This window comes from Saccopteryx bilineata, chromosome 5, assembly GCF_036850765.1.
Source record: "Saccopteryx bilineata isolate mSacBil1 chromosome 5, mSacBil1_pri_phased_curated, whole genome shotgun sequence".
Taxonomy (NCBI): Eukaryota; Metazoa; Chordata; class Mammalia; order Chiroptera; family Emballonuridae; genus Saccopteryx; species Saccopteryx bilineata.
In genome coordinates, this window is record NC_089494.1 from 104,973,062 (window position 1) to 104,994,155 (window position 21,094).

Below are 21,094 nucleotides of genomic sequence, written 5' to 3' on the forward strand. Positions count from 1 at the left end.
CGCCCCAGATGGGCAGAGCATCACCTCCTGGTGGGCATGCTGGGTGGATCCCGGTCAGGCGCATGTGGGAGTCTGTCTGCCTCCCCATTTCCAACTTCAGAAAAACACAAAAAACTCAAAAAACCTAAACCTCCACTTATGTTACTAGGAGTCCTACTGCAGGAGTTAAAGCAAATATTCAGAAGACTGAAATAAACCATAGGGTTGTAGGTTTTATTGTCTCCAGTCCCACGTACGATTGGATAATTCTTGCTGCAGTGCTGGCCCTAATTTTGTATCCTCTAGATCTTTAACTCTCTACTATCAAAAATAATAAAAATTTATCAGCCCTTGGAAATGATTTTCATAATCCTTACTTTCCCTCTGTGTATGGCTCCTTAATCTGTCTAACATGGTTTAAAGGCAGTTCCAACTTCTGTTCCCTGGAAGACAATATTCATAATCGGATACACCAGCTCGTGAGGAAGCCTGGGATTCCCAAGTGTGATTTTGTAAGTGCTCTGGAGTGAGGGAACATCTGTGCCAGTCTGGTAATTCCTGCTCCTCCTACTCTGGGCTGAAAGCCAACAGGCTGCACGTGGCAGAGCCTTCCCCTCTGGATTCCCAGCACTCTGCTTGCGTACTAAACGGGGGGTGGGTGGGGTGGGGGGGTGGGTTTCAGCGTGTGAGCTGAACTGGACACTGGGTGATCAACACATTGCCTACAAACACAAATTCTTTACCTAACCAAATAATCTTCGAATTTTAGTTATGTAACTATGTTCACATACTCAAAATTCTCTATAATTAATTGGTATTAATTTTATGAGAAAACAAAATATGAATCGTACCCACAGGAATCACTGCCATAGAGAAAGTGATGCTTGTAAAACATCTTTAAGATGAGGGGTTTACTACATGATGCAATATATAGATGATGTATTATAGAATTATACCTCTAAAACCTATATAATTTTACTAACCACTGTCACCCAATAAATTCAGTAATAAAAGGAAAAAAAAAAGGTAAGGCTTTACTGTCTTCTACCTTAAGTCTGAAATGGAAATCTGTAGGACAGGTTCAGTCTTTAATACTGGCACTCATTTACAAAGATGATTTTAATTTACAAAAGACAAAGTGGGTCTATATTTGTAAACATTTATTCTCTGGAACTGAAAAAGGCTTGCATCAGCACACATTGTACAGCCTTTCAAATTACACAGAAATTGAAAAAAGGTTTCTTGTTCATAAGTGCAGTGAACCTTTGATGTCCAGTGATCTGCTGCAGCAAACAATGAAAACAAATTTTAAACCACTTAAGTTTCCAGCACTCATCAAATGCATTTCCTCAGGTGACAAGAAATCCACAAAGAATTTATTTAGCTATTGGAAGGACATTCTAAAACAAAGTAGAAGCATTTTCTTGCCTAGAATGATTCCTGTTCCCCTTTGAGTCAAAAGTGGTTTAAGAGGCCTTAGATATAACATAATTTACTTTACACTTGACGGTCATACCACCTAATTTAATAAGGAAAAAACCCGATGAGGGAATTCTGTATTTTGTGAAAACTGGTTCTCTGTTTAGATACAGGGGAAGAGTGATCAATCTGTGGGCTCTCCTCAGTCCCCATTAAGGCCCTCAAAGACAGCACATGGTTCTGACTTGGGTTATTCCACTCCTGTATTCTTTCCTCCCCAAACTCTATGTGGGATCACATTGTGCTGGCTGCAAAAAAGAAATACAGGTTGCAATTGATTGTAATCATTTTGAAGAATAATTTGCTATACAATAGAGCTTTGGATCTGATACAAGAATTCAGAAATATAAAACAAAATAACTATAAAAGTCAGGAGGCATATGAACAGCATTTCCTCAGAAAAAGCTGCTAACTCTGTATCATTCCAATGTGGATTCCTGTAGTCATTCAGGGTGAAGAGTGCATTCCCCCCTCTGCCAGAACACTGGCCTGTCTTCAAAAGCTGTGACGTCATGACCACATATCCTAGGAGTCTCTATCATGTTAACAGAAGCTCCATATACAAAGCCAATTAAAGATGGGAGAGGACGGGGGAATCAAAAAGGCCAAGGGTCCAAGGTGGCTCTGTTACTGAGAACTTGCCCTTTCCAAAATGTGAAAGTCATAGTGCTTCTTGCTTGTTCTCAGTTTAAATTTGTTAACCGAGTTAATTTGTTTCTTCAATGCATTCTGTGCAGCTGAAATGGAGGGGAATGTGGCTAAGACAGTGTATGTGGAGGCCAAGTCACTAGGTTTAGAGCGTTCAGAATTAACAGTGCTGTCCCCACTGCCACAGCAGAGGGGGTGACGACGTGGCTGGGACTGGGACTGCGGGTCCCGCAGCCACCGGATCTTGGCGCCAATTTTAAAGAGTTCCCCAAAAAGCTTCTCAGCTTCCATACGAGTTATTCCATCTGGCAGTTCAGTAATTTCCAAGACTTTCCCAACAACTAGAATGGAAAAAGTATAGAATTAATAATCCCGGTTACTGAAGAGGCAAAATAGTACTGTAGACCCAAATGTGCCATAGAAAATGAACTGAATTTTCCAAACCATTCAAATCCACGAAATTATAACTGTTATGGCCATTTTTAAAATCACTCCTACTTACCCCCTAGGCAAGATGTGTAGAGCTAATGGTGCTAAACTACTCATTTCAGTCTTCATTGGGAGGTGCACATACAAAACACAGCACTGTACAGTGGCTTCTTTAAATGAGGTGTGTGATTCTGGGGAAACAGCTCCCTGAACTTCATGTTCTCATTGTAGAATAAAGATAACAGCCCTGTCCTAACCACCCCAAGGAAGCTGGGTAGAAAGTTAAAGTACATATCGTATTTTCCAAGGTATAAGACGCACCCTTTCCCAAAAAATTTCGGGTCTAAAACCTGGGTGTGACTTATACAGTGGTTGTGGCATTTCAATTGCCATGGATGAAACTGAGGACGAGGCAATATATGAAGACAGTGATTTGTCATCAGACACAGATGAGGACAAGCTAATGGATGGGAGTTTTGACAGTGATGAGGAGTTGTATGAATTTTATAATGAGTAAGACCTGAGTTCAATAACTTTATGTAATTCTTTTTTTTTTCTTCAAATTTCAGGCCCAAAAATTAAAGATGCGTCTTATATATGGGAGCATCTTATACATGGGGAAATATGGTACTTGAAAGCACTTTGCCATAGAAAGGTGATATATTTTTCAGACTAGCTCTGTGAACGTAAGGACTACTTCCTTTCTCAAAGAATAGAGGCAGAATTTCATTCTATCTGTTCTTGTCACACTTATTTTCTCCCTCTGGTTCCTTCACTCCTACACTTAACCCGTACCTACTACATTCTCAAATTTAAAATGAAATAGCATTTAAAAAACATTAAACCACCCTACATTATAGATGGCATAACTGTCTATGACTTTCTACAGGACTCCAAAAGGAGGAACACCCACTTTTTGTGCCGTGGTATCATTTTAAAGACTACTGACTGGTCAACAGTTTGCAGACCCACATCCAGCTGCCCATGAGGGACGAACCTGCTTCTCCTGCACCAAGGTCAGTGGATGCAGCTTTCTTAGCTTGTTTCCTTCCTCGGTTTCCATGCCTGTTGCCAGACTGAAAACCCACAAACAGGTGAGAAATAGGGTTAACAATGCTGAAAAATGTGTTTGTAATGTTTAAACACTTAACATCTAACCATACTCAGTTTGGGTTTTGTATTTCAGCAGAAAAAAATTCAATCTCAGGCCTTCTGAATTCTGCCTTTGTGGCGACGACACTCCTGTCCCTCACCGTGAGCAGTCATTTGCTGGTCCTCATAAGAAAGGGTACCCTCATGCCAGCCACCACCCATTTTTGGAAAGCATGAATTACTGTTCAGCCAAGCAATGCTCCACCTTCTTCCTTGCTCTGCTCCCCATGGGGCCAGTGACAACAAGAAAGCAACTGGCACAGAGGTCTCCCTATGCAGCGCTAACAGGAGGGCCTAGGGTGCCCCATATTCAGCAACAAAGTATGATGTTCTGCCAATAAAGCCGAGGAGGTCAGAGAGCTGGCTTTCTCACCTGTTGGGCTGGAATGTGTCCATGCATAACAGCAGGAGGGTTGTACTGCAGTGGTTGGCCAAGTAACGGGTATCTGATATCTCCTAAAAGTCAGCAGAAACATTTTAACATTTTTCTCTACTGACTTATACAGTACTTCCTTAAGAGTTTTCTCTATTGTCTCAGTTGAGTAGGTACTGACACATTTTTTAAAAGGATTAAAAGTTCCAAATATCCTTTAAAGAGCTAGTGTAGCCTGACCAGGTGGTGGCGCAGTGGATAGAGTGTTGGACTGGGATGCCGAGGACCCAGGTTCGAGACCCCGAGGTTGCCAATTTGAACATGGGCTCATCTGGCTTGAGCAAAATAAGAAATGCTCACCAGCTTGGACCCAAGGTCGCTGGCTCAAGCAAGGGGTTACTCGGTCTGCTGAAGGCTGACGGTCAAGGCACATATGAGAAAGCAATCAATAAACAACTAACGTGTCGCAACGAAAAACTGATGATTGATGCTTCTCATCTCTCTTCGTTCCTGTCTGTCTGTCCCTATCTACCCCTCTCTCTGACTCTCTCTCTCTGTCCCTGTAAAGAAAAAAATAAAATAAAATAAAATAAACTTAAAGAGCTAGTGTAAACTTCTCAAAGGACTAAGGACTAACAATAGCAGTTATGAAGAAGGGTAAGTGGTGGGAACTGGGTCGATGGGATAGGATGAAGAGGGGGATGGTTTTCCATATGAAACCCATCAAGATAACTATAATACCTCCATCAACCACTTGAGATGCTAAAATCCACATATTCTCTGATGATTAAAAAGTAATATAATTTATATTTCAGGAGAAGGAATTAAACTCTCTAGCTACCCAAATTCAGTATTAACTACTATGAATATATACATGTACATATTTACATTGTAGGTATGTTTACATTGTGAGCTCTCTTTATATGAAAATTTACATTTCTAGTTTCAACTTGCTTAGAAAGAGTGGCACAGTTCTTAAGTGTTATTTATGAATAAGTATCCTCTTCCTAAATCAGCAAGTGTCAGGTACTCAGGATGAAAATCCTCCTATTATGTTCTTTCCTTCTAGAATGCCTAAAGTCTTCACATGAAAAAGGCTTAATAAAGGCTGACTGCAAAACCTTGTCCTGGAGAAGAATGCTTCTATTTGTTATATTCTCATTTTATTTTTACCACAAATCCCCAAATTTAGCATGTTCTCTGTTTAGAAGAGGGTTATAGGTAGGTGCTAGGAAAGCATCTTCAGGAAATTATACATCCCTTTTCCCTTGACAGTTTCACAACAGAAAAGCAGGTGTGAACTTCCTACTAGTCTATGGGGCTCTTTTCTAATGAACACTGTGAAGGTGCTTGGCAAACTCCCTGTAAGAACACACCCATGACATACTTCTCCTTCCCTGAAGGGCAGATATGACACAGAAGCTTAGCACTGAGATCAGAAATGCACAATTGTGAAGATGCCTAAAAAACACTTGTAAAGAAGCCAGAGGTAAGTTTAGGCCTCTGAAGCAGTATTTTCACATATGAAGATGAGACTGAAGTCAGCAGTAACCAAAGACCGCTCTTTATAGGCTGTGCCATGTGCTTCTCTTGGGGCATTCATACTAGACTGTGCATCTTGATATTATTATGGTGCCACATATATAGTTTCAACCCAAATGCTGTTTAATATATTTCTTATAAATGCTTTATTTTTCTAGATTAAAGTATTATAAAGGAGAAAATAAAAACCATCCTAGGAATTCCATTATTTCTAACATTTTGGTGTGTATCTTTTCAGTCTTTGTTCTACATATATATGTGTGCTCACACAGGTATACAAATTTTAGAATGCTTTTAAAAAATTGAGATACAATTAACATAAAATAAAATGCACAGTTGTTAGGTTTGATTACTTCTAACAACTGTAAAGATCCATGTAATCATGACCTACCCAAAAAAGATAAACACTTCCACTGCTTGAAAAGTTCCCTCAAGCGCATTTCCAGTTAACTCCTTGTTCCTTCCACATCGTTATTGGCTTTCTAATATCCTAGTTTAGTTTGCCTGTAGTGGGCTTTCATATAATTAGAATCAGACAGCATGTCTTTTGTGTGTGTCTGGTTTGTTTTTTGCGTAACGTAATTCTGAGATTCTCCCTTGTTGTTGAATGTCAGTAGTTCGCTTTGTTCACTTTCACTGTTGAGCAGTACTCTGTTGTAAGAATACACTACAATTCGTTTATTCAGGCTCCACTGGTGGACATTTGCGCCATGTCCGTTTGGGCTATTACAGGTTGTTATAAAAGTTCTTGTACAAGTCTGCATAGACAAGTTTTTACTTTTCTTGAGTAAATACCTAGGAGTGCAATTGCTACATTGTAAGAAACTGTCAAATCTTTTCTCCAAGTGGCTTTATAATTTTACACTCCCACACCAATGTGTAAGAATTTTAGTTCCTCTGTGTCATCATCAACGTTTGGTGTTTTTAACCTTTTTGATTATAGCCCCTCTAGTGGGGCAAAGTGATTTTTCCATTCAGACTTCAATATTCCTTTCTGTAATGAATAACATTGAGCATTTTTTCAAGGGCTTTTTGAACATCTTTTTTGAAATGTCCAGGTATCTTTTTTTTGAAAATCATTCACTGTTCTATGAATTTCCTTTTTTTTTTTTTCATTTTTCTGAAGCTGGAAACAGGGAGAGACAGTCAGACAGACTCCCGCATGCGCCCGACCGGGATCCACCCGGCACGCCCACCATGGGGCGACGCTCTGCCCACCAGGGGGCGATGCTCTGCCCATCCTGGGCGTCGCCATGTTGCGACCAGAGCCACTCTAGCGCCTGGGGCAGAGGCCAAGGAGCCATCCCCAGCGCCCGGGCCATCTTTGCTCCAATGGAGCCTTGGCTGCGGGAGGGGAAGAGAGAGACAGAGAGGAAGGTGCGGCGGAGGGGTGGAGAAGCAAATGGGCGCTTCTCCTGTGTGCCCTGGCCGGGAATCGAACCCGGGTCCTCCGCACGCTAGGCCGACGCTCTACCGCTGAGCCAACCGGCCAGGGCTGAATTTCCTTTTAATGATCCTTTTTTTAAAAAAAATTTTTATTTATTTTGTGACAGAGACAAGACAGAGGGACAGACAGGAAGGGAGAGAGACGAGAAACATCAGTTCTTCGTTGCAGCATCCTAGTTGTTCGTTGATTGCTTTCTCATATGTGCCTTGACCTGGAGGGAGCTTCAGCAGACTGAGTGACCCCCTGCTCGAGCCAGCGACCTTGGGCCCAAGCTAGTGAGCCTTGCTCAAGCCAGATGAGCTCGCGCTCAAGCTGGTGACCTCGGGGTCTCGAACCTCGGTCCTCTGCATCCCAGTCCAACGCTCCATCCACTGTACCACCACCCGGTCAGGTTCCTTTTAATGATTCTTTTTTTTTTTTTTTTTTACAGAGACAGAGAGTGAGTCAGAGAGAGGGATAGACAGGGACAGATAGACAGGAACGGAGAGAGATGAGAAGCAGCAATCATTAGTTTTTCATTGCGCGCTGCAACACCTTAGTTGTTCATTGATTGCTTTCTCACATGTGCCTTGACTGCGGGCCTTCAGCTGACCGAGAAACCCCTTGCTGGAGCAAGTGGCCTTGGGTCTAAGTTGGTGAGCTTTGCTCAAACCAGATGAGCCCGTACTCAAGCTGGCGACCTCGGGGTCTTGAACCTGGGTCCTTCCACATCCCAGTCTGATGCTCTATCCTCTGCGCCACCGCCTGGTCAGGCTAATGATTCTTTTTTTGTTTTTTCACTAGTCTTTTTTTTAAATTATTATTATTTTTTTAAATTTCATTTATTCATTTTTAGAGAGGAGAGAGAGAGAGGGAGAGAGAGGAGAGAGAGACAGAGAGAGAAGGGGGAGGACCTGGAAGCATCAACTCCCATATGTGCCTTGACCAGGCAAGCCCAGGATTTCGAACCGGCGACCTTAGCATTTCCAGGTCAACACTTTATCCACTGCGCCACCACAGGTCAGGCTAATGATTCTTTAAAACATGATTTTTAGATAATTTCACCGTATTCCATATAAGAACATATCATCATCTAACTGATCCTTACTGATGAACACTTAGGTTGTTTTGAAAAATATTTATCTTCGGAAAAAATGTTCTGCTATACAGTCTCCTGTGTATCAACTGTTAGTTACGTGCATTGATTGTGTGGATTTATTTTTACAATAAATTTCAGGAAATATAATCAATGGTTTCCACATTATTTTATAATCATTGCTTATGTGTCTGTGCCTCCAGCTAGACTGAGGATTGATGAGGATGAAGACTTCATCTTACTCATTTTTGTACATCAGGGGCACAGTAAGTCCTCAAAAAAGGTTTGTTAAATACATTTTTGAATAAACTCTTGATATATATTACTCTAAAATAAAAATTAGAACTATAGAACAAATGTAGAAAATTGATTATTGCTATAGAGGAATAAAGTGTAAGGATAATAAGTTAAAACCATTTTAATTATCATGTAAGTAATTACTGAATATAATTACTAAATTAGTAATTAATTATTAATTAGTGATGAAACATTAAGGTTAGGACAGTATATGGTAATAAAGAAACATGCCCAGGTGGAGGTGAACATGTCCTATGGGAAAATGAAAGCTAGCAAAACCAAGGTAAATCACAAAGTTACTGGGATTGAAGTCTTAAAATTCTCTATGTCTGTGTCTAGTTTTGTGCACACTCACCTTGCCCAGGGATAAAAGGTCTAGAAAACTGGGGTATGATGGAAAGTGGTGGTCCAGAAGAACGAATAGTTTTCAGGGTAGATAGCTGAGCTGGTGCTGGAGACTGAGCTGGTGAAACAATGGGACTACTGAGTTGAGGACTGTGCTGTAAAAAATCAAGAAAACGGGTCAGCATTTTAGTGAGGCTTTTTGCAAATTTTCTAGTGGACAAAAATTTTCTTCTTTTTGATTATAAATATGTAACTTGTTATACTAGTACAATGTATACTAATTTTTATAAAAATTAAAACAAAGAGGCTCTGGCCGGTTGGCTCAGCAGTAGAGTGTCGGCCTGGCGTGCAGGAGTCCCGGGTTCAATTCCCGGCCGGGGCACACAGGAGAAGCAACCATCTGCTTCTCCACGACCCCCCTCTCCTTCTTCTCTGTCTCTCTCTTCCCCTCCCGCAGCCGAGGCTCCATTGGAGCAAAAGATGGCCCTGAGGCGCTGAGGATGGCTCTGTGGCCTCTGCCTCAGGCACTAGAATGGCTCTGGATGCAACAGAGCAATGCCCCAGAGGGGCAGAGCATAGCCCCCTGGTGGGCATGCCGGGTGGATCCCGGTCGGGCGCATGCGGGAGTCTGTCTGACTGCCTCCCCATTTCCAGCTTCGGAAAAATGAAAACAACAACAACAAAAAAACAACAACATAGAAATCTAAAATTTCCAACTCCCAAAGATAAACACTGGTAACAGCTTGTTTCTATGTATATGCACTCATACATCCATGTTCTACAAAAATGGAAATAGACTACACATCCTATTTTTTATTTTTTAAAATTTATTTATTCATTTTAGAGAGGAGAGAGAGAGAGAGAGAGAGAGAGAGAGAGAAAGAGAAGGGGGGAGGAGCAGGAAGCATCAACTCCCATATGTGCCTTGACCAGGCAAGCCCAGGGTTTTGAACCTGCAACCTCAGCGTTCCAGGTCGACGCTTTATCCACTGCGCCACCACAGGTCAGGCTATACATCCTATTTTTGAATCCTGCTTTTATATCCAGACAATAATATTGCAGATACGTATTTCTGATTAATTTTAGAGAGACAGAGAGAGGAAGGGGGAGAGAAAGTGAATGAGAGAGAGAAAAAGAAAGAGAGAGAGAAACATTTACTTGTCTGGATATAAAAAATAAGAGGTTTCAAGTTCAATCTTCTATGACTAAAATATGAAAAGTTTTAAAATTAAGCATCTTACCTGAACAACATTGTCTACATTGCTAAATTCCACACACTTCTGTCCTCTCTGGTGATCACAGTAGTATTTGTTCTGTTTCCACTGGGGGGGTGAGGGGGCCCGAGACTGTGTGCTGTTTGGTACGTTGAGCTGCATCATCACCATTCCTCCACCAGGCGGTGGAGGCGGCACAGCTGAAAACCAGAATTAGGGTACTATAGTCAGTGTACCTTAGAAAAGAGCAGCTATCTTTAAACATTGATATGATAGCATTCATTTACATTTCTGAACAAATCTTTACTATTATACATGTGAGGCAGATTTAAACCCTACTGCTTCCTGCTAAAAGCATTGTGTTCTTTAAAAAGGCATTAGAATGGACAATGGAGACCTAAACATCTCCTTTATCCTAAAAATAATAGGTCTATAGTTATTCAGAAAAGTCCAATTGCACTGGGGAACACTTTTTTTTTCATTTTCTGTTGCATGAGGTTTTAAAACTGATTCTATGTATTTCTGCATCGCTGATTCCAAATCTGAAATCCATATTTTGGTGCATGCTCTAGTTTTTTTTTTTTAAATTTTATTTTTTATATTTTTAAGGAAGGAAGGAAGGAAGGAAGGAAGGAAGGAAGGAAGGAAGGAAGGAAAGAAGGGAGGGAGGGAGGGAGGGAGGGAGGGAGGGAAAGGAAAGGAGAGATAAAGAAAGAAGAAAAGTATGCTCTAGTTTTTATGCAATTTTAATTTCTATTTTTTACAGTTAATAGCATGTATTTTTAAAAAATTTTTTAAAATTATTATTATGAATTTTAATGCGGTGACATTGATAAATCAGGGTACATATGTTCAGAGAAAACATCTCCAGGTTATTTTGACATTTGATTATGCTGCATACCCATCACCCAAAGTCAAATTGTCTTCCGTCATCTTCTATCTGGTTTTCTTTGTGCCCCTCCATCCTCTTGTCCATTGGTTTTTAAATTGGAGTTAAAGGGCAATTAATGTTTCACAAACATCACTTTTACATAATTGTAGTTGTTTTTATTTATTCTTATTTTTATTTATTTATTCATTTTAGAGAGGAGAGAGAGAGAGAGAGAGAGAGAGCGAAGGGAGGAGGAGCTAGAAGCATCAACTCCCATATGTGCCCTGACCAGGCAAGCCCAGGGTTTCGAACTGGCAACCCCAGCATTTCCAGGTCGATGCTTTATCCACTGCGCCACCACAGGTCAGGCAATTGTAGTTGTTTTTAAATGTAAGAAATTATTATCTGATAAAAACACCTTCTTATTTTGTTTTAAGATTGAATCATAGCTTCTTGGAGTAGGTGTAAATGTAAGAATAGTCCTGACACCTTCAGTTATATATGTGGCTGTTACGCACTTAAACATCAAAGGCGCAATATTTCATCAATTGTGACACGTGCATATATTGCCAATTTTCAAGTTCTCTTGGCGATCAAGACAAGAATTGGGCTCCTCATATTGTGTGTCATAATTGTGAGGAATGCTTCCTGACTGGACAAAAGGAAAATGCAAAGGAATGCCTTTTGGTATTCCCATGGTCTGGCGTGAACCCAAGGACCACAGCATTATTTCTGTCTGATCTATACAAAGGGCATCAGCAAGAAAAGATGACATATGATCGCATATCCTAACATTCCTTCAGCAATATGACCTATCCCACACTCTGAGACACTCCCGGTTCCAGTTTTCAAGGGTTTTATTTCTTCAAAGGATGAAGAAAATGAACATGGTGATCAAGTGTATTTTGATAAGATGCATGAGAAAATGGTTGTAGAATCTGAAGGGTCTTCTTCTGATGCCAAGCAGTCATTAACCCCTCAGCAGTTTAGCCAACCTGAATTGAATGACTTAGTAAGAGATTTGGGCCTATCAAAGAAAGCAGCTGAGTTATTAATCTCCAGGCTTCAAGAATAGAATGTACTCCACTGGTCAGCTAAAGTATCCCATTTCAAGAAGCCTGAACAAAATTTTGTGGACTTTTTCCCAAAGACAAACACTTTGTTTACTGTCATGATATCAGTAGTCTTCTCAGACAGCTAGGTGTTACCACTTACAGTCCAACAGAATGGCGGCTATTTTTTGACAGCTCTAAATGGAGTCTGAAGTGTGTCCTCCTACACAACGGTAATGTTTATGCATCGGTTCCAATTGGCTATTCGACTCATCTGTGGGAAGATTATAATGACATAAAAAATGTCCTCGACTTTCTAAAGTATGAGGAGCATAACTGGATCATTTGTGTGGACCTTAAAATGGTAAATTTCCTGCTAGGACAACAGACAGGTTTCACGAAGTATCCTTGCTTTCTGTGTTTGTGGGACAGCCAAGCTCGGGAGAAACACTGGACACAGGAGTGACCGAAACGTGAAGCTCTAGAAGTAGGGATGCAAAATATTGTGAATGAACCTGTAGTTAATCGAGACAGGATCATTTTCCCCCCACTTCACATCAAACTTGGTTTAATGAAGCAGTTTGTTCAGGTTTTAAATAGAGAAAGCGATTTTATTGTGTTTTCTCATCTGAAAAAGTTGGCTAGGAAGACCTACATGGCTGACTTTAAAATATTTTATTTATTCATTTCAGAGAGGGGTAGAGAGAGAAGGAGGGAGGAGCAGGAAGCATCAAATCCCATATGTGCCTTGACAGGGCAAGCCCTGGGTTTCGAACCAGTGACCTCAGCATTCGAGGTCAACACTTTATCCACTGCGCCACCACAGGTCAGGCCTACATAGCTGACTTTAAATAGCTGTGCTTACATGTATGTCTAAACACTCTGCTAACTGCACAGGACAGATAAGGGGACTATTACATCTATCTTCTAATCTGACTTATTTCTTTTGTGTTCAAATACTGCAGCACTGCTAGTATAAGGCAGCCCCTCACCAGCCAGCTCAGGGTATGGTCAAGGGGACTCGGCACCCTGCAGACAGGGTCGTGGTCTGCACTGCAATGACAACGGTAGTTACCAGCACCCTAGGAACAGTGCCAGTCTGCCTGGCTGGGCACCGCAGAGGGGCTGACTGCTAAGGACGCTCCAAGTTCTCTGCTACGGCAGCCCATGTAGGAGGCAGCCACTAGTTTTTCATTTAAGAATCATTTATTGTTTCTGTTTCTCACAGACTATGTGTCAATAAAGCATTACAATAATATATGGTGTCATGGTAAAGATTGTTTGAGACACTAGGGAAGCAGAGAAAAAGAAGCAACAAACTATTTTAAGGACTAAGAAAGAAGCCTTTGTAGAAGAGGCAAGTTTTGAGTCAAAATTTAAGGATGAACAGGACTTTGGCAAACAGAGCATGGCAGATAGCAGATAGGCATTGAAGACAGAGGAAAAATAGATACAAAACTTTGGCAAAAAAAAAAAAAGAACAGTATATTCAGGAAACAAAGTTCTGTGTGAATTGAGCACCTAAGTATAAACAAGAGGCACACTTGGTCGAGTTCAGATAGAGAATCCATGCAAATTTTCTTTTAATTTCATTGATTTAGGAGAAAAATAAAAGGGAGAGGTGAAGGAGAGGAGAGGGGGAGAGGGGGAAAGAGATAGGGACATTGATCTGTTCTTGTATGTGCCCCAACCAGGGATTGAACTGGCAACCTCTGCAGTTTGGGTTGATACTCTAACCAGGGAAGCTATCCAGCCAGAGAATGCAAACTTTTTACTCAAGGGAAGGACATGCAGAGAGACTTCTGTTTCAGGACAATATTTTTTGAGCTGTCTGTGTATGTGCTTGTGCACTGGGGAGGAAAAAAGCTGGGCATAGAGGAAACAGGAAATAAACAAAACACTTGAGATTACTGGCAAATAAGACATGAAAAGAACTGACCGAAAGTAGCCGCAGCAGGTAAGGAAAGAAGGTAACAGATCTGAGAAAATGGTGATGGCATGAACGTGAAAGAGGAGAATAGAAAGAGTTAATTATGATTTTGAATTTCATTTTTTTTCTAGATAGGTGAGGTAAGGAATGCAGGAAGGGGAAGAAATAATAAATATTTTTTAAAATATATATATTTTTTGGACAGAGTTCAAGAGAGGGACAAACAGGAAGGGAGAGAGATGAGAAGCATTAATTCTTTGTTGCAGCTCCATAGTTGTTCACTGATTGCTTTCTTATATGTGCATTGACCAGGGGGCTACAGCAGAGCTAGTGACCCCTTGCTCAAGCCAGTGACCTGGGGCCCAATCCAGCGACCTTGGGGTTTCACACTTGAGTCCTCCACATCCCAGTCCGACGCTCTATCCACTGTGCCACCGCCTGGTCAGGCAGAAACAGTAAATCTAAAGTGCATTCAACACATCTGGGTAGGAGTGCCTAGTAGACAGCTGGCAATATGGTCTTAGCAAAAATAAAATTTGGAAGGCGTTGGCAGAAAGCAATAGTTGAAGCCTAGAAGGTGGTTGGATGACTTTGGAAGACCTTAGAGTAAGTAATGAGAGAGTAACTAGGACAGGATCCTAGAGAACATCATGTTTCTGAGGCAGGGAGAAGGAACCAGAGGAGGAAAACAGGATGGCAGCACAGTGGTGGCAGCAGCAGAAAAGGAAGTCGACTGAACCTGCCAGCACTACTTTTGCATGGTACCCTGAATATCCTGTATATCTCTGCACCTAACAGGCTGAAAATGTTTATCTAGAAATGCCTAAGGAACTTAATTTAATTATCTCAAATGTAAAACCCAATACACCCCCCCCCTTTTATTTTTACAGAGACAGAGAGAGTCAGAGAGAGTGACAGATAGGGACAGACAGACAGGAACGGAGAGAGATGAGAAGCATCAATCATTAATTTTTCGTTGCGACACCTTAGTTGTTCATTGATTGCTTTCTCATATGTGCCTTGACCACGGGCCTTCAGCAGACCGAGGAACCCCTTGCTCGAGCCAGCGACCTTGGGTCCAAGCTGGTGGGCTTTGCTCAAACCAGATGAGCCCGTGCTCAAGCTGGCGACCTTGGGGTCTCGAACCTGGGTCCTTCAGCATCTCAGTCCGAAGCTCTATCCACTGCGCAACCACTTGGTCAGGCAAAACCATTACCCTTTTGTTCAATTATCTATCCATACCTGTACACTGGTGGCTCTGAAGCTGTTGGGAATTGCATGGTGAAGTAGTTCGAGGAAACTGTACTTGTTCTGATCCTGGATGCTGTAAGTAACTTACTGATGAGCTGGGGGGGAAGGGGGATCAAATAAACACAAAAATCACAGCACAATTAGATGGAGATGACTGTGAAGGTACTTTGGATGAAGAGTCCTGAAAATTTGTTTAAATTAAACTATTATTCAAATTGATTAGCAGTAAAAGTCAAATCTGTCTTGTGCATTATAAATAATCTTTTGAATAATTATGTTTATGGCAATAATATCAATCTTTAAAAAAATTATTTTCCATTGACAGAGAAAGAGAGAGGAGAGAAGGAAAGAAGAGAAGAAGGGGTAGAGAGAGAAGGAAGGGGAGGGCGAGGGAGAGGAAGCATCAACCTATTCCATTCAGTAGTTCCACCTAGCTGTGCACTCCCCGGGTGCCTCCTGTCCATGCCGACTAGAGAATGAACTGGTGCCTTTGGTGCACAGGGATGAGGCCCTATCCACTGAGCCATCTGGCTAGGGCTGCCAAATTGTTTTTTTAAATAATTTTTATTTTTTACTAATTTTAGAGAGGAAGGAAAAAAGAAGAAGGGGAAAAGGGAGGGATGAAGAACACCCAATTTGTTGTTCCACTTGTGTATTCTTTGGTTGATTCTTGTGTTTTAAACTTAATTTTGTTTTGTTTTTGTGCACATGCAAAGAAGAGAAAGAGAAAAGGAAAGACACAAAAGGAGAGAGATGAGAAGTGTCAATTCGTAGTTGCATCACTTCAGTTGTTCATTGCTTTCTCTTACATGCCTTGATTGGAAGGGGGGCCCAGCTGAGCCAGTCCTTTGATCAAGCCAGTGACCTTGGGATTCAAGATGGTGACCTTTGGGCTTAAGCCAGTGACCTCGAGGTTTTGAACCTGGGTCCTCAGTGTCTCAGGTTGACGCTCTATCCAATGCACCACCCACTGCCTGGTCAGGCTCCTTGGTTGATTCTTCTATGTGCCCTGACTGGATACAGAGCTGGCAACTTTGGTGTTGTCAAGATAGTGCTCCAGCCAATTGAGCTACATGGCCAGGACCCAGTATCAATCTTTTTTTGTGTGTGTGAAAGAGACAGAGAGAGACAGAGAAAGAGACAGATAAGGATAGACAGGAAGGGAGAGGAATGAGAAGCATCAATTCTTTGTTGCGGCTCCTTAGTCACCTTCAATGATTGCTTTCCCATGTGTGCCTTGACGGGGAGTGGGGGGCATGCCACAGCAGACCGAGTGACCCCTTGCTCAAGCCAGTGATCATGGGGTCATATCTATAGTCCCATGCTCAAGCCAGCAATGCTACATTCAAGCTGGTGAGCCTGCACTCAAGCTGAATGAACCTGCACTCAAGTCGGCTCTCTTAGGGCCCTGAACTCAGGTCTTCCGCATCCCAGTCTGACGACACTTTATCTACGGCGTCATCCCCTGATCAGCCAATACCAATCTTTTATTTTATTTTTATTTTGTATTTTTCTGAAGTGAGAAGCAGGGAGGCAGGCAGACTCCCACATGGCCCAACTGGGATCGACCCGGCATGCCCACTAGGGGGCGATGCTCTGCCCATCTGGGCCGTTGCTCTGTTGCAAACTGAATCATTTTTTAGCGCCTGAGGTGGAGGCCAAGGAGCCATCCTCAGTGTCCCGGCCCACTTTGCTCCCATAGAGCCTTGGCTGAGGGAGGGGGAGGGAGAGAGAGAGAGAGAGAGAAAGGAGAAGAGGAAGAGGGGAGAAGCAGATGGGCGCTTCTCCCGTGTGCCCTGGCCGAGAATCGCACTTGGGACTTTCACATGCTGGGCTGGCACTCTACTGCTGAGCCAACCGGCCAGGGCCAATACCAGTCTTTTAAAACCGGGAAAAAACAACTAATTCCATTGCTCTTACTCTTTTACCACTTATTCTAAATATACCTTTAGTATTGTTCAAATAATTTAAAAAAATAATTCACTAACTTTATAAAATAAAAAGGTAATTTATTTGGATCTCACTACCCTAAGCTGTATTTTAGAAAAGAGAATATACAGTTTGACAATGATGAGATTCTAAAAAATATTTCATGGCAAAAAAATGTACTATCTAATAATAAAGGAAACAATAGGACATGATTCTGACATATTCTAACTACATAGTGATAGAAACAAAAAAGGCTGTTAATGTAAGACTACTAAGTTATTGCTGTATTTGTTAACAGTGAGTCTGAGTCTAAGTCTAATACGTAACGTCTTAATTAGTTTTAAAAGTTTTCCCTTTTCAGTAAATTTTTTCAAGAAAATAGTTTCAGATCATAGGAAGATGCTATTAATCCTTTCTTTTTAAAAATATTTTATTTGTTGACTTTAGAGGCAGGGCGAGAAGCATCAACTCATAGTTGCTTCACTTTAATTACTCACTGATGGATTCTCATGTGTGCCTTGACAGGGCAAGCCTGGGTTTTGAACCAGTGACTTCCACACTCTAGGTTGATGTCCTATTCACTGTCAGGCAGAGATACTATTAATTTCTTTTTTCCTTTTGTGTGTGTGTGAGAGAGAGAGAACGGCAGAAAGGGAGAGAGACGAGAAGCATCAACTCGTAGTTGTGGCACTTTAGTAATTCACTGATTGCTTTCTCATACATGCCTTGACTGGGGGCATCAGCTCAACCAGTGACCCCTTGTGCAAGCCAGTGACCTTTGGGCTCAAGCCAGCAACACTGCACTCAAGCTGGTGAGCTCAGGGTTTTGAACCTGGGTCTTCAGCATCCCAGGTTGATGTTCTATCCACTGCGCATCCGCCTAGTCAGGCAATATTATATATTAATTCTTTATGAGAATTCTCAAGTGATCAGAAATCTTTTTTTTAAACTAAATTTATTGGGATGAACTTTGTTTCACTGGTAATAAAATAATACAGGTTTCAGGTGCCCAATTCTACAAACATCTCTGTACATTGTATTGTGTGTTCACCCTCCAAGTCTTTTTTTAGCAAGAGAGAGAGAGATAGACAAGGACAGACAGGAAGGGAGAGAGATGAGAAGCATCAACTCATAGTTGTGGCATCTTGGTTGCTCATTGATTACTTTCTCATATGTGCCGTGCCTGGGGGCCTCCTACTGAGCCAGTGACCCTAGGCTCAAGCCAGTGACCATGGGGTCTTGTCTATGATCCCATGCTCAAGCCAGCAACCCTACATTCAAGCTGGTGAGCCTGCGCTCAAGCTGGCGATCTTGGGGTTTCGAACCTGGGTCCTATGCATCCCAGGTCAATGCTCTATCTACTGAGCCACTGCCTGGTTAGGGTCACTTATCTTTAAATTGATGTGCTTCCAAGCTATTCCTCAGGCTAAAGATAGGTCTCAAAATTTTATTTTCCTTGGAAAAGCAGGACCCGGGACTAAAAGTATATACAGTATGTTTCATTCCAAAGTCCAGTCATCAGCATCTACTTGACAGCTTTTGGATTCTGCCCTCAAGCTTAAAATAAGGCTGAAGTTGAAAGGGTGCAGAATTGTGCTTTCTCACCTCCACATATACTTTTAGAGCCAGGTCCCTCAAAAGTCAAGTAGAGATATTTTTTGTTTCAAGAGATTAATAAATATACTGCTCACAAAAATTAGGGGGTATTTTATTGCTTCACATGAAGATATAATAAAAAATATCCCCTAATTTTTGTGAGCAGTATACAACAAACACATTATACAGATTCTTATAGGTTTGATCTCCTTCCTTCATGAAAGTCCTTACCCTGCATTTAGGCCTACAGAAGTAACATTAAAACAGGAGCCTTGTGGTCTCTGCATTTAGAAATATCTATTTCTCTCAGCTTATGCCCTACAATACAAAGGAATGAATACTTTGGTAACTTCCTTTCAGATAAATGAAAAGTTACAGTTTGGCTCAAAAAGCAGGTAATTCAGCAATTTTTGCATATCCATTTCACCTGCTTTAGCACAGAATTCTACCAATAGTTGACAATTCAGAAACTGAATTGGTATTATAGACCCCAAACTTACATAAATTAGAAAAAGAGGCTCAGATTGAGAGTATTTTCTCCCTATTTATGTAACTTAAACTCACACAACAAATGGAAAATTTAAGACAATAAACATTTCTATTTTTATTGTGTTGAAGCTCTACTTCCAAAGAGCTGAGAATTACTACAACATAAAACTCCAGAGTTGCCTATGAGATTCAAAAACAACTTGCTGTTTAAAAAGCATGGGCTTGGAGTTGGAAGAACTGCAGCAGTCATAGAACCATGTGAATTCCGTGTGTGTGCGCGCGCTCGCGTGACTGTTTCTTATGATACATAAAACGAGAGCCAAGCCCCCATTTCCCAAGCAGGTTCAATGAAGCAAGTATGTCAATCCCCTCTTCATGCCTAAATACCATTTGTAACCGTAAGCTGGCAACAACCTCTTATCAGCAATTATAAATAAAGACCCCTTCTTATTAAGAGCATTGAAGCTCCCTCTGGCAACCTTACAGGGATGTTATAAGAATAAATGAAGGATTATAATACACTCTGAACAACAAACTAAAGGTGCTCAATTCAAATGAAGATTACTATTTTACACATTAGGCTTATCAGACAAGCTTTTGCTCTTCCAAATTGAAGAAGCTAATGTAATACTTCACGACTTGCTTTAATATAGACTTACTATTATACATTTGCTCTTATATACCTCCCTTCCCTTACTGATAAAAAAATCAGCTCCCCAGAGCCTGGAGAAGTTCAGCATGGTCGTTTGCTGCTGTTATATAAAGGAAATATATTCTCCCCAAACTGACAAAATCCTTAAACATTAACCAACAAATGCTCTAAAAACTCCAAGTTCTATGGCCAACTATTTTATTCCACTTGGGTAAATAAAAGGAGACAAACTTGTTTGTTTGTTCTTTTGAGAGATAGAGGAAGGGAGAAAGCAACTGAACCACTTGGCAGAAGACTAGACTTAAGGCAAAATTTTACTTTTTGGTTTATAAATGGAATGCTTTGCTTACATGAACTTTGTTAAAAGAATATTAGAAAAATAGATTTTATCACAGTTTTTCTCTTCTACCTTAGAGAATGACCTCAGGTAATGCCCCTGAAACAACTTTAAAATTAGCAACAGAGCAAAATCCGATTTAAAAATGAGAAGCTATAGGATTAAGGTTTCTTTTCTTTTTTCTTTTTTTAACAGGGACAGAGAGAGAGTCAGAGAGAGGGATAGACAGGAACGAAGAGAGATGAGAAGCATCAATCATCAGTTTTTCATTGCGACACCTTAGTTGTTCATTGATTGCTTTCTCATGTGTGCCTTGACCGCAGGCCTTCAGCAGACCGAGTAACCCCTTGCTCAAGCCAGTGACCTTGGGTCCAAGCTGGTGAGCTTTTTGCTCAAGCCAGATAAGCCTGCGCTGAAGCTGGCGACCTCAGGGTCTTGAACCTGGGAACTTCTGCATCCTAGTCCTACGCTCTATCCACTGTGCCACCAACTGGTCAGGCAAAATTAAGGTTTCTTAGTCATACTCACCTTAAGTTATTTTGTTGGCCAGGTGGAATGACACTATAGTAAACTGGAATTCCTGTTGTGGGCACAGATCCTTGATTCGATTGATTAGGGAAAATAACAGGCTGCTGATAAGTCTGGTGGGCAATTCCTTGAGAACCTTGAGGCAGTGAAACCTAAAATTTGAAAAACAATTTAAAGAGAAAATATTGGAAAATATTATCCAAAATCTTGCAAAAATGTTAATGTCTCTAGCCTTCAAAAACTTTTCAAGTATGACCGGTTAGGAATAAGTTAGAACTACCAATGGGATGTCCTGAGAGTCAGCAGTAACACTACTGCTTTAGTTCTTTAGAAAACACAGTATCTAAAAGAAGAGGCATTTGGTGAACAGTGGCTCTTTCAATTCTTTGCTTTCTATATTATTTACATAAAACCCACATGAACATAATATTCTTCAATTCGGTATTTCAGTTCTCTAATTTCTAAAATAGAATCCACAT

General features: G+C 41.1%; 1 protein-coding gene across 8 annotated transcripts in view; it reads right to left on the bottom strand.

The window, feature by feature from the left end:
* Nucleotides 1–1,122: 1,122 nt before the first annotated feature.
* The window catches only part of R3HDM1 (R3H domain containing 1), a 119,273-nt gene continuing 99,301 nt past the window's right edge, over nt 1,123–21,094 (bottom strand). For 7 of the 8 annotated variants that reach the window (XM_066233270.1, XM_066233266.1, XM_066233264.1 and 4 more), the window contains 7 exons: nt 20,616–20,767; nt 15,076–15,179; nt 10,008–10,180; nt 8,777–8,921; nt 4,061–4,143; nt 3,533–3,611; nt 1,123–2,447 (listed from right to left, as the gene is read on the bottom strand). In XM_066233270.1, coding sequence (XP_066089367.1) covers nt 2,086–2,447; nt 3,533–3,611; nt 4,061–4,143; nt 8,777–8,921; nt 10,008–10,180; nt 15,076–15,179; nt 20,616–20,767 — 1,098 coding nt within the window. In that variant the 3' untranslated portion in view covers nt 1,123–2,085. Of the gene's footprint in view, nt 2,448–3,448; nt 3,612–4,060; nt 4,144–8,776; nt 8,922–10,007; nt 10,181–15,075; nt 15,180–20,615; nt 20,768–21,094 lie in introns of all 8 variants that reach the window. The other variant, XM_066233269.1, reaches the window with a different exon arrangement.